This window comes from Gossypium hirsutum, chromosome A13 (assembly GCF_007990345.1).
Source record: "Gossypium hirsutum isolate 1008001.06 chromosome A13, Gossypium_hirsutum_v2.1, whole genome shotgun sequence".
In the NCBI taxonomy this organism is placed as follows: Eukaryota; Viridiplantae; Streptophyta; class Magnoliopsida; order Malvales; family Malvaceae; genus Gossypium; species Gossypium hirsutum.
The window spans coordinates 10,509,841-10,521,353 of record NC_053436.1 but is presented as its reverse complement, the minus strand read 5'-3'; the positions used below and the strand labels follow the sequence as shown (position 1 = coordinate 10,521,353).

General features: G+C 36.2%; 1 protein-coding gene and 1 pseudogene across 5 annotated transcripts; both read right to left on the bottom strand.

The window, feature by feature from the left end:
• Positions 1-332: 332 nt before the first annotated feature.
• LOC107932380 (transcription factor PERIANTHIA) lies at positions 333-4,541 on the bottom strand. 5 transcript variants are annotated; one of them, XM_016864352.2, is made up of 10 exons: positions 4,232-4,541; positions 4,010-4,074; positions 3,815-3,888; positions 3,552-3,734; positions 3,335-3,394; positions 3,198-3,257; positions 2,621-2,698; positions 2,440-2,497; positions 1,784-2,052; positions 333-1,692 (listed from the first exon to the last, which is right to left on the bottom strand). In XM_016864352.2, the coding sequence occupies exons 1-10, from the start codon at positions 4,300-4,302 to the stop codon at positions 1,300-1,302; spliced, it is 1,311 nt and encodes a 436-aa protein (XP_016719841.2). In that variant the 5' UTR covers positions 4,303-4,541; the 3' UTR covers positions 333-1,299. The 5 variants fall into 5 exon arrangements, with proteins under 5 accessions (XP_016719841.2, XP_016719840.2, XP_040940805.1 ...); XM_016864351.2 differs by having other exon boundaries at positions 1,784-2,055; positions 4,232-4,524; XM_041084871.1 differs by having other exon boundaries at positions 1,784-2,055; positions 4,010-4,085; positions 4,232-4,515.
• A 2,118-nt stretch (positions 4,542-6,659) lies between these two features.
• LOC107932402 (CTL-like protein DDB_G0274487) lies at positions 6,660-10,366 on the bottom strand (annotated as a pseudogene).
• Positions 10,367-11,513: the final 1,147 nt, after the last annotated feature.

Sequence of the window (11,513 nt, the reverse complement as noted above, 5' to 3'; positions counted from 1 at the left end):
TAAATTCATTTAATTAAAATTATTTAGTATAATAAATTAAATTATCATAAAAGAAAAAAAGAATGTTATCAATCATGGCATGGCAAGAGGAGAGAAAACATGGCCTTATCAGCTGTTTCGGATGATGAAATTATCAAGTTTTGAGATTAAAGGTGAAAAATTTTGTATTGGGGACCCATTTTGAATCATAAAGTTTTCGTTATTTAGGTAAAATTTTAAATTTATTTAATTTTTTTGGAAAATTCCTTGATCAGATTCCATGAACTCAAATCATTTTCTTAGTCATGATTCAATGGTTTTGAAAGTGGAGTGTAAATACAAGGTCTGAATCATTCTTTCTAATCCACTTGGCTTCACAAACCAGTTCTCGAAGGGGTTTGTATTAAATAAATGCAATTAAGAGACAAACATGAACTAACATACAAAAAGTGGGACATTCAAAGATCCATTTGGAGACACTTAAAGTCATCAAGGTTTCTTTGGACCTGAAACATTGACCCTAAACAATGTTACTTCTTCTCCAGATTCTCCTATAAATTGTCCAACCACGCCACTTGCTCTTCAAGCCTTAATTTCCACCTTACTCCCAACTTCTCTTTTTCCCATGGACATGGACATGGACTATGAAGACGATGGCTTCTATGCTGAAATTAGAAGACAGATTCTACTTTTAACAGCTGAAGACGACGACGATTATCAACAAACTGAAACTAACAACTCCCCACCAACCAGGGGGGCTGCAAATCTATGTCGCTTAAGACATGCAAGTTATTTCAGTTGGTGTGCCGGCGAGAAAACGAACTCAGCTCCAACTTGGCTTTCAAATCTATGGAGAAATGATAATAGCAATAGAAGTGGTACTGGAGTGTTCATCCCCCACATCAACAATTCCAGAAGATGGCGGAGGCCTTCAAGAATGCGCAAGAGAAAAAACACACAGGCCACAACCAAACAATCATGAACCAGACAGGAGAATATACATCTTAAGCTTTGTCGGTTACTTTCAAAGATCTAAATGTTAATAATAATATGTTGTTAAATACTTTCAAGCATTAAAGTGTCCTACCTAACATACAGCGCTATTTAGAATAATGCCAACTCTATAGGCCAATATTGGAAAATTTTCTCACTTTAGTAAATGAAATTACAACCATAGCATAACCATCATGTTTCTACATGGCCATCCCATCACCTTCAATGGGTTGTGAAAGAAGGTGCAATATATGGCAGAACCACATCAATATGTGCAAAAAGCATTAATGAAATCAACAAAAGCTTCATGGAATGAAAGAATTATCATTAGTTTCTGGGTCGAGCTAACCATAAAGAGCTAAGTGCCCGAAGGCGTGAGTTGTAATCACTAAAAACTAGCAGGGCTCGGGCTGCTTGGCGAGTGGTTAAAATCCGATGCATTTGCTGCAGAGTTTGGTGTCTCAATAGGTCAGCCTGGTGAAGGAAGTTCTCCAAAGTAGCAAGCTTGCTCATTGCAATAGCCATCTGGCTCATGTAATCTGCAACATTCCCGGAGGCAGTAGGACCCAAACATGCAGATGAAAGAGTGTCTACCAGAGCTTGTTGCAAAGCTTCCATTCCTTGTGATAAGGCATCTTCAGCTTGTTGGGAGGATTGCTGTAGATTACATATGCCCATTAATTGTTGGTCTGTCAAAGGCTCAAGGTGGTTTCCAAGTATCTAAAGTATCAAAATCAAAGAGCTGTCACACAAAACGGATACTTCAAAAGAAAGATAATAGAATGAGAAAAATATCGAAAGAGTAAAACACCTTGAGAAGTTCGGACGAACGGAATCCGCCCAACCACATAAAACACCTCTCTGCAGGTGTTTTCCACATGCCAGAAAGCATATGAAATGCATCTGCCTTTACACCAATGCTTTTTAGCTTGAAAACTTCATCATAATGTGCCATCACACTCTCAACAAGAATGCGCAATTCACTGTCTCCTAGATGAGAATTAAGACCTGATCTTAGGTCATTAATCAGCCGTTGATGCTCATTGAGCCAGTGAGCATAGTCCATGTCAAAGGCCAGGGCTGCTGAAAGTATAACCATTGAACCATGTGAGGAAATCATCTCTACAATATGTTTTATAAGCTATTGCTTTTATCTCTAATGGTCCCATTATACTGCACGATACACTAATCTACTACATAATTTACTACAATGCAGGGAATATGGTCCTCCATGCAACATGATTAACTTCATCACTGAATATATGAGCATGCAGATGGTAGGCAATGCTTGAGATCACAAGTTTAAAGCGTTGAAAAGCATTACCACATACAACTGGTACTGCCATTGGTGGCTAGTGCGTTTGCAGTTACCATGAACTAAAAATCTTACGGGATAGCTTATAGAGGAAAGAACGAAAAAAGAAGAAACTAGTTAAACACCATGAACAGTGTCGAAAACTTCCTCACCATTTCCACTAACAGAAAGGCCGTGGCCACCGGAAAGTCCAGACACAATAAAAATACCCTACATTAAAACATGAAGGTAATTAGACACAAAGATAGCTTTGGTTTATACACCAATTAAAATGCCTTTTGACCTATGGGGTCGGATCAATAAAAACATAATAAAATGAACTACTCCGCATACCTGCTGTCGTGCTTTTTGAAGCTCTTGCTCTAGTTGTGTAAGCCTAAGTCGACTGCTCTCAAGCTGCTGGACGTATGCCTATCCAAAAACAAAACTCTATAAACGATCCAACCAGATGCATCTGGTTTAATATTCACCTGAGGACTTAAGACACTGGGGTGTACCACTTCCATATTTTATTTGAGGTGTGGAATTAAACACTTTAAGAAAAAGGTAAATCAACTACACCTAAAAGGTCACTCAAGTTTTATTCCAATACCTTGTACAACTATTGTCAGCAACATTCCATTAAGGCGCAACAGATGATATATCCATCATGCTAAAACCCAATGCCATGCATCCTACCTTTCCATTACATGGATACAACCTCAATTTGTTCTTCCATACTGACCACTATAATGACTAATCCTTAACACTCAAAAGGTTGATTCACGATAAAGTGAACATGTACTTAAATTCCATACTTCACAACTTAAGGCCTAATCACTCAGACCCCTAAAATCCCATTTATCCACCACAGAGAAATAAAGAGCTAAAAAGAAAAAAAAAACATTATAACCAGCAATAAACACGTTACTTTCTTTCTCAATCTACTCTTCCTTGCAGCTTCTCGATTTTGAGCCAGCCGCCGAAGTGTCTGTAAGCAAAAAGGCAACTCAGTTAGCTTTCGAAAATTGAAACTAAACCCCACCACAACTTAAATAATGTTACAACCTTTTGATCACCAGTTTTTGACTTGGACTGATCCACGGTTATAATAGCTCCATGTTGAAGCTGCAAGACCATTACCAATTATGAACTAATAATTATCCCCATTAATTCCTAGTTATCAAGAAGTACCATGAGTTTCTACTACTACACCTTTAGCAAAACTTTTAGAACAAAACATGATCTTTAGCAGTTGAACATTGAAGAAACAGAGAGACAAAACCTGGTTTTTATCATCAGTGTCAACATCAGTAGAAGTGTCAGTCTGTTGGCTATTATCAGCAAGGCCAGAGTCACCCCAGTTTTCAATATGCCCATTCCCCAACGTTGTCCCTTTCTGATACATGAACTGCCCTGTATCCAAACACCCCGTCCCACTTGAAACTATCTCTGCTGCCCTGATTCCCTGCAGCAAAGCAAAAACATTTGCATACAACATCAGCACTATACAGAAATATGTACAAAGAGAAAGATTGGTTTGAGTACCGTGTTGAAGGCGTCATAGTGCAAGCTATTGCCAACAACATCAACATTACTGGATTTTAAACTAAAAATGGAGCCTACAAGAAAATTTTATAAACAGAAAAAGGTAGTTAGGAAAGCTTAAAGTAGCAAAGAGCAGTAAAGAATATATATATATATATACATAAAAGCATGCATTTTTAGATAAAAAGAGAATACCTGAGCTTAAGTCAACAGAATCATCGTGATGAAAAGCATTAGCGGGATTAAAATCGTCGTCCCCCCTGTTTTTCAACTCAAAACACAAACAAAAAACGGAAGACACCGAAAAGAGTTAGGGAAAAAGTCTTTGTTTTCTCTTTTACATGCATAAACAAAAGTGTAACCATTGAGACGTGTATACCAAAACGATGCCTTAAGGTGAAGGGCAAGTAAATATACCTAAGAAAAAAAGAAGAGTGGCAAAACATGTCTGGGGTAGTATGAGGTGCTGCAGCTTTGAAGCTCTGCATTTTCTTTTTTCTAAGAACAGAAAAAAAGGGGGATGAAAGAAAGAGACAGGTAAGTGGGAGAAAGAAGAATGAAAAATGGAAAATCCTTGGGGAAGGATCTTTAATGGAGGGTAGGATAGATAGAGGTGATTTTTTTTTGGTTTTGTTTTATATGAGTTTCCGAAAAAAAATCACCTCAGGCTTTTTTATTAATGCGTTCAGATTTGGGATTTTAGTTTCCCAATAAAAACCTCCCCATTGTTTCCTGTATCATCCTCTCCTTGATGAGCGTCTGTTTCACTCTCCCATTTGTTTTGCTGGTGTCAAACTTTTTTTTTGGCTTGTGGTAGATGATAAAAGATTTAGCAGCAGTGTGGGTTTTTTTTACGTGCATGTTACGTTGTGAAGTTCCATATTTGCACGCACTGTAGATGCAAGTGAGTAATGGTAAAGAGCTCACACCCCAAGACAAGATTGAAAACAAAAGTCCCGACCTTACTTGTACCCTTGTCTTCGCCTTTCACTCTCTCTCTTCAATTGATCCTCTCTGTTAGTTTTGTCTCTGAACCGAATAGGTGATGATGATGACATATGATGATTCTTTCTTCCTATTTCTCTGCTTGTTTGTTTTATAAACTTAGACTTGATGGTGCCCTTTGTATTGCTTGGATTAGATTGGATTCCTTCTCTAGTTTTTATTTATTTTGGTTACATTACACAAATTTTTAGAGTTGCTTCACACCAAGAAGGTATATAGAGCCATTTGTTTTTCTCAAAGGATATTATTAATATTATAACATCACTAAAAAATAATATAAAATATTTCAGAAATATTAGAAAATTTAGTAAAAATTATAACTAAAGACTTATATAAATTAAATCATATATAAAAAGAAAGAAAATTACATTTGATTCAAGCATCCGTCACTTAAAAGAGAACAAAGCAAAGAAGACTCGAGCCACATCGTGAGTGATTTTAACACTTAGGGATAAAAGCTGCTAGCAAACAAAGTGAGCAAATCACCTTATGCCCTTTTCTAGATACTTGCTTCGGTGGCGATGGAAACAACATTGCGAAACTGAAAACAACAAATGTGCAGTTACTAGAAAACAACACAATCAAAACGAGTCATAGAGAAGTTGAGAAACTAGAACACAAAAGATCCGAAAAACACGAGCCTCTAGTATAGTCATTTTTTTTTGGTGGTTTGATGGTCTCATATTATTATTTGAGTAGAGTTTTTTTAAGATTATTCTCATTCCTTTCATTTAAGGGAGAGAAATAAAATTTTGAAGCATTCACTTTTATGATGTCATTTATGTAAAACTTAATTGTAGATTCGATATAGGATTATGGATGAAATTTGATCACTTAATGTAAAAATAGATTTGATGGAATTATCGAAAAGATGATGAATTTGACATTATCATTCTTATTGCTCGATTAGAAAACACTTAAAAAGGATGAATATTTGTCCTACCACTTGGATATGAGATTCACCATAACTTAACTTTTAAATCATAAAACTGTAAGAAAAAAAGAAAGATATTTAACACTCCAAAAATTACCATCTAACAACGATTGCATGAGGCTTCAACCAATGGCATTGTATGAAGCGTATACATATACGTAGTGATGTAAGTGGAGAGCAGAGTGTCTTAAATAGCTCTGCTTTGGGGAAGTGAGAGTGCGATAATTTATTAATCCATGAAAACAACATTAATGAGACTGAACTCATCTAATTTACAACACCCAATGCCAATGTGCAGACTACATTTATTATGCTTTTATTACCTACATGATATCTATTTATAAAATCTTTGTCTAAAACAGCAAGTCAAGTTCTTCAATTAAATTCGGGGGAGAGAGAAGCATTTGATACGGCTACCGTACACTTATGGCCTGCCCAACTGCCAAACAACAGGACGACTCGACTGCTTTTATTTTTTATATTTATTATATTCTACACTACCAAGGTTACACCACCACCACTTGGACTAGAACTACAACCCAAAATGAAAATATATCAACCAAACAAAATGGATGAAAGAATATATAGTGAAATAAATGGAATTTTTTACAAAAATATTACTTAATTTAATATATCCGTTATTAAATTAAATCATCCCTGTTTCAATGTTAATAAATTGAGTTATGAATAATTTAAGTAAATGAAAAAGAAATGGATTCTCAAAACTCACCATCTGCACCAACCAACCAATCCATCAGTCCCAGCCTCTTCCCACATATCTGTTCCTATAAATAAACAATTCCAAAGCTGCCCACTACTCTCTGAAACCACCCCAGCCTTAAGTCAGTATCATACGAATAATTTAGGGAAAAGAAAAGAGATGCCACTTTTTTATGAAATAAATCCTTCAACTAAAATTTTGTTTGCATTTCCAAACAAAGTCATTTATATTTGGAATAATAAACACACACAACAACAGTTTGTTTCAAAGATGGAATATATCTTGCATGTGGGTGTCATGCTGGTTTTGAGTCTATCTCCCTGGCTAGTGCACTCCTATGCTGAAGACGCTGGTGCAGCTTTTCCGACATTTGGTTAAAGAACTGAGGATCCCATTTTTGAATCAACAACGGGTCTTCCGCATAGCAGATGTATATAGATGTCACTGCACTTTCTACTACCACCATTGCTAGTCCTACCTGCAGCAGCCCCAATATTTCCAACAAAAATAACCGGCAGAAATATTAGAAGAGATAGGGGTCTATTTTAAAAAGACAAACAAGATTAAGGTCTATTTTACAACGCGTTAACCTTAAACCAAATTGAGCAACAAAGATTTACTACTACTGATTATGAATAGGGTTGGTTAACTATAGCAGTCTTTAGTTGGAGAATAGAAAAATACACTTACCAAGACCATTCCCATCAACATTGCAGTGGACCCGACCATGATCACTCTGTCACTCCATGTCATCCATGTCCAAACACCAGCACAAGTTCCTGTGATAAGCCCACCCAAGACGGTACCCATGAGCAGAACGGCACCAGAACAATCATAGGCCACTAGAGCTTCAACTCCAGTTGACTGGAATAACTCCCAGGCATCTCTTGCTGCTCGGTTAAAACCTTTGCCATAAACAGCTATCTGGTAGAAACAGAGCAAGCAAAACCATACTACAGTTAATGGAATATCGTTCATAGGAATTCATAACAGCAGACACATTATACAGCTCTCACTACGACTAATATGAGAAATCAACTGGTCTAGTTTAAAAACAGAAAACCTTCTTTGTGGCTAAACCTGTCATCAACCACCCAACAGACGGAAGGAAAAACGAAAGATTCTCTTGCCTGGAAAATTCATGGGATAAATGGACATGTCTAAAATAACAAAGCGACAAATCACTCTACAACTCCTGGGAACGCCCTTCCATCCAACAAACGACGTCTAAGTTACTATTTTGATATTCCCCTAAGATACATGAATGATATCATGAAGTTGAATCAGTATTTAGTGTCAATATAAGAAGGCTAAAATAGTGGATGTAATGTTGCTACATGTGCTGTAAGGAATTAGTTACGAGTTCATTAGAAAGATTACTAAGAGAAGTTCATAAAATTACCTGGACGTAGGCATACTTGTTGAAAAATCGAACAAGGGTCTCCACAAGTTGAAACAAAAAATCCACACAGCAAAACAAACACTCATTGTTGCCAATTTTTGACCGGAATCCCCTGATCTAAAATGCATTTTGAAATTAAATACTGAAATAGAAAGCATTCATTTAAACCTTGAAAAATAAAATTAGTAATCCAGTCAGAGAAAAGCAAATGCTGGAATGCTTGCCTTCCACCGCAGAGTCCGAATAGCAGCTGTGAAAAGTGACCCATAGCAAATGCTCCCAAAAGACGTTGTTACAGCATATCGTAGAGATTTCATCAATGGATTGGGAGGCATTGATGAAGCATTTCGACCACCATGAATTAGTACAAGAAACACCAGCCCAGAGACTATAACATGTACAGTATTGCAGAGGACAGCACCTGTCCAAAACAAGCTTACAGAGAGAACCTACAAGTTCAAATGACAGCATTACTATTTATATCACTACGTAATCAATCATTTTTCTAATAGCACTCTCCTGTAACTCTCATTGCAGTAACAACAAATGGAATAAAGGGCAAAACTTGCCAGCTCACCACAAGAAGCCACCAGCGTCCGAGGTCACCCCTGCTTGAAGCCACAACACCAGCTGCACCAAAAGACCATATGCCCATCCACAAGAGCATGACTGCCATAAATGCATAGGCAACTCTCATAACTTCAGGAAGACTCCATACCATCTTTACAGCTTTTTGCAAGACCAGCATGGTGAATGGAAGTCTGTCAAAACAGAAAAATAATCTGGTCAAGGTAGGTTTTGTAAGATCTGATATTCCAAAACAGAATTATCTACTCCTAACCACGTTGAAATGATCAGAGATCTACAAACCTTGGCATAATATTAGCATGCATATGATTCTCCATTATAATGAGTAATCACCCCATAAAAGATAGAATATTCATGCATACTATGCATTCACTACTAGACAGATCATGAGCTAATGCAAACATAATTTCATTTTCTATGAGGAAAACTGATCCTCGTTGATACAAAAATGGGCAGACTCAATTTCGTGACTCTTTTCCTAATTCTAATAAAGTTATCTCAATTGCACAAACCAACGCTCAAGCATCTCTTTGTTCTCAATCCAAGCCATCAAAACCAAAACTTACATTTCAATTCCTAAAAAGGTTGTTCGAAACCTCGGTAGAACACCAACTAGCGTTACTCCAACATTACTATCAATTTGATAAATTGGAAAAAGAAATGGCCTAAAATCTATAAAAGCTAAACAAGGAAATATTTCAGCCAACGAAAGGAATTTTGAACAGTAAGTTGAAAGATAAATGAGTTGTAACCTATTCTTTTGTCTCTTTAAAGCATCCGACAAAGAATAAATCTTAGGTGACAAATTTCGAGATTACAAAAGAATAGCCCCAAACCATACCTGTCTACAACTGATATTACGTACAAGAACTGCAGCGCAGCACCGGTTGCAAATGCCACACCCCAAAAAAATTGTTTACACCAAAAACATAAAACACTAATCACAGCAAGGTATGTTGTCAAAATGTGAACTGAAACCTTCATCATTAGGTTAGCATGAGAACCAAGCAACAACAACCAAATACATCCAAGGGCGGCCACAACCCCACCGGCAACAGCATACTTGGGCCAATAATTCTCCGTCAATCCATTATTATGCTCCCAAACTCGATTCGTATATCTATCGATGTTTAGCCTATCTGATTTCTTAAACCTATTGAGTCCAAGAAGCACGAGCACAAATCCCAACGCAATTAAATGAAGCATGAATATTGCTAACCAGAAAACATCACGCCAACGTCGCACCTTTGGAGAAAACGTGTCGCCATCATCTATCATTCTCCCATTCCTCCTTACATTCTGCAAAAAGAAATATATATAATATATATCCATCATGCCAGTATAGTATTAACTGACACTTATCCCGTGAGACTTGCAGGTGGTATCTCCATTAACCGAGACGCTACACCTCCGCGAACCCTTCAGGGCTCTCGGCGCAGAGGGGAGATAAAACCCCACTAGGACAATACCAACCACTGTTGGGGGAAGACACCAACAAAGATCATGACTTTCTTTTTCTTTTTCATAAAAGGGAAAAGTTGGGAATTCAGATTATAGTTTGTTGAATAAACTGAAGAGGACAAGATATAAAGCTACATCACAATCAATATGAACAAGAAGAAAAAAGGTAGGATGTTTGATTGGGGGTGGGGGTAGTTATTTGAGTAGAATTGTAGAAATGAAATGAAAAAAAGAAAAGGGGCTTACCTGATCGACGGTAGCGATGGAAGCAGAATCGGAGGAAGATGAAGAGGAAGAGGAAGAGGAAGAGATATTGGAGTCAGTCATGGGGCTAGTGGTAGTGGATTAATTCGAGCATTGCTTTTTCCTTTTTCAGTCATAAGAGTAAAGGTGATGGAACTATTAATTTACTAATATTATGATTATACGTAAAAGCATTTTACAGTTTCTTTTTAAGTCCTTAGCTGGTGGTTTTAATTGGCCTTCGGAAATTCAGCTTCTCCTCATATAGCAATTTGGTCCCTTAAATCTCTTAAAGCTTTCGGTCCGAATGGATTACATCAACGGTGTTGGCTTGACGATTTCAAGGATCCGTTCCAAAGGCCCTTTCCAAGACCTTATTACTCTCATTCCTAAATTTAAAGATGTCTCTTCTATCTCTCAATTTCCACCTATGCAACTTCATCTTGATAAATTAGAATGGAAGTTTATCAGGAAACTACTCAGTTTCTTTGGTTTATGTTCCTAGATTACCATTCATGCAGCAAAAATACTTCGGTGAACTCTCTAAGAATAATAATAATCTCTTTAAGAGTGACGAACTCACAACACCAAACGAATATATATGCAAGACTAAACATGATAAATTCTTAGAAATTGTGAACCCACCAAAATTGGTGAGCCCTCTGAGATTGGCGAGCTCATGATATTGGCGAGAAAGATGCGAACTACGGTCGCGAGAAAAAATGTGAGCTGTCTGAAGTTAAATCTTAAAATTATAAAGAAACTAAATTTAAAGAACTTGCGTGCAAGTTATGTTATATAGTTTTTTAATATTTAGTATTTATTAACTTAATATATTTAATATTTATTAGCATAAAATCTTTGAGAGTTTAACTTAATAAAAATACTCTCATATTATTTTAATAGCGTTACTAAACTAAATTTCTTAAAATAAAGATGTCTTAATATGAAAATATATACTGTTAAATCGAAAGTGAATGCTTCAAGTTGGAGCGAATTCAATATCACTGTTGATATTTTAGTAATTAGATGTAAATAAGTTCTCTTTTATATTACTTTAATGTATTTTTTGTTTAAATTTATTCTGAATATATCTAACTTTTAGTTTATAATGCTTTTTATTAAATTGAATCATATTTTTAAATATATTATTTATGATTTGTAGGATACATAATCGGTAAAATTAGGCGTAAAAGTGGTTTTTTTTTTTAAATTATGATGTCAATTTTAGGAGAGAGAAGAGAAAGCACGTTCAGCGATAAAAATCAACAGATTTTTAAATGTTGTCTCACTAACAGTAAAAAAAATAATGGCCAACGATAACTTTATTTTTACCTTATAAATA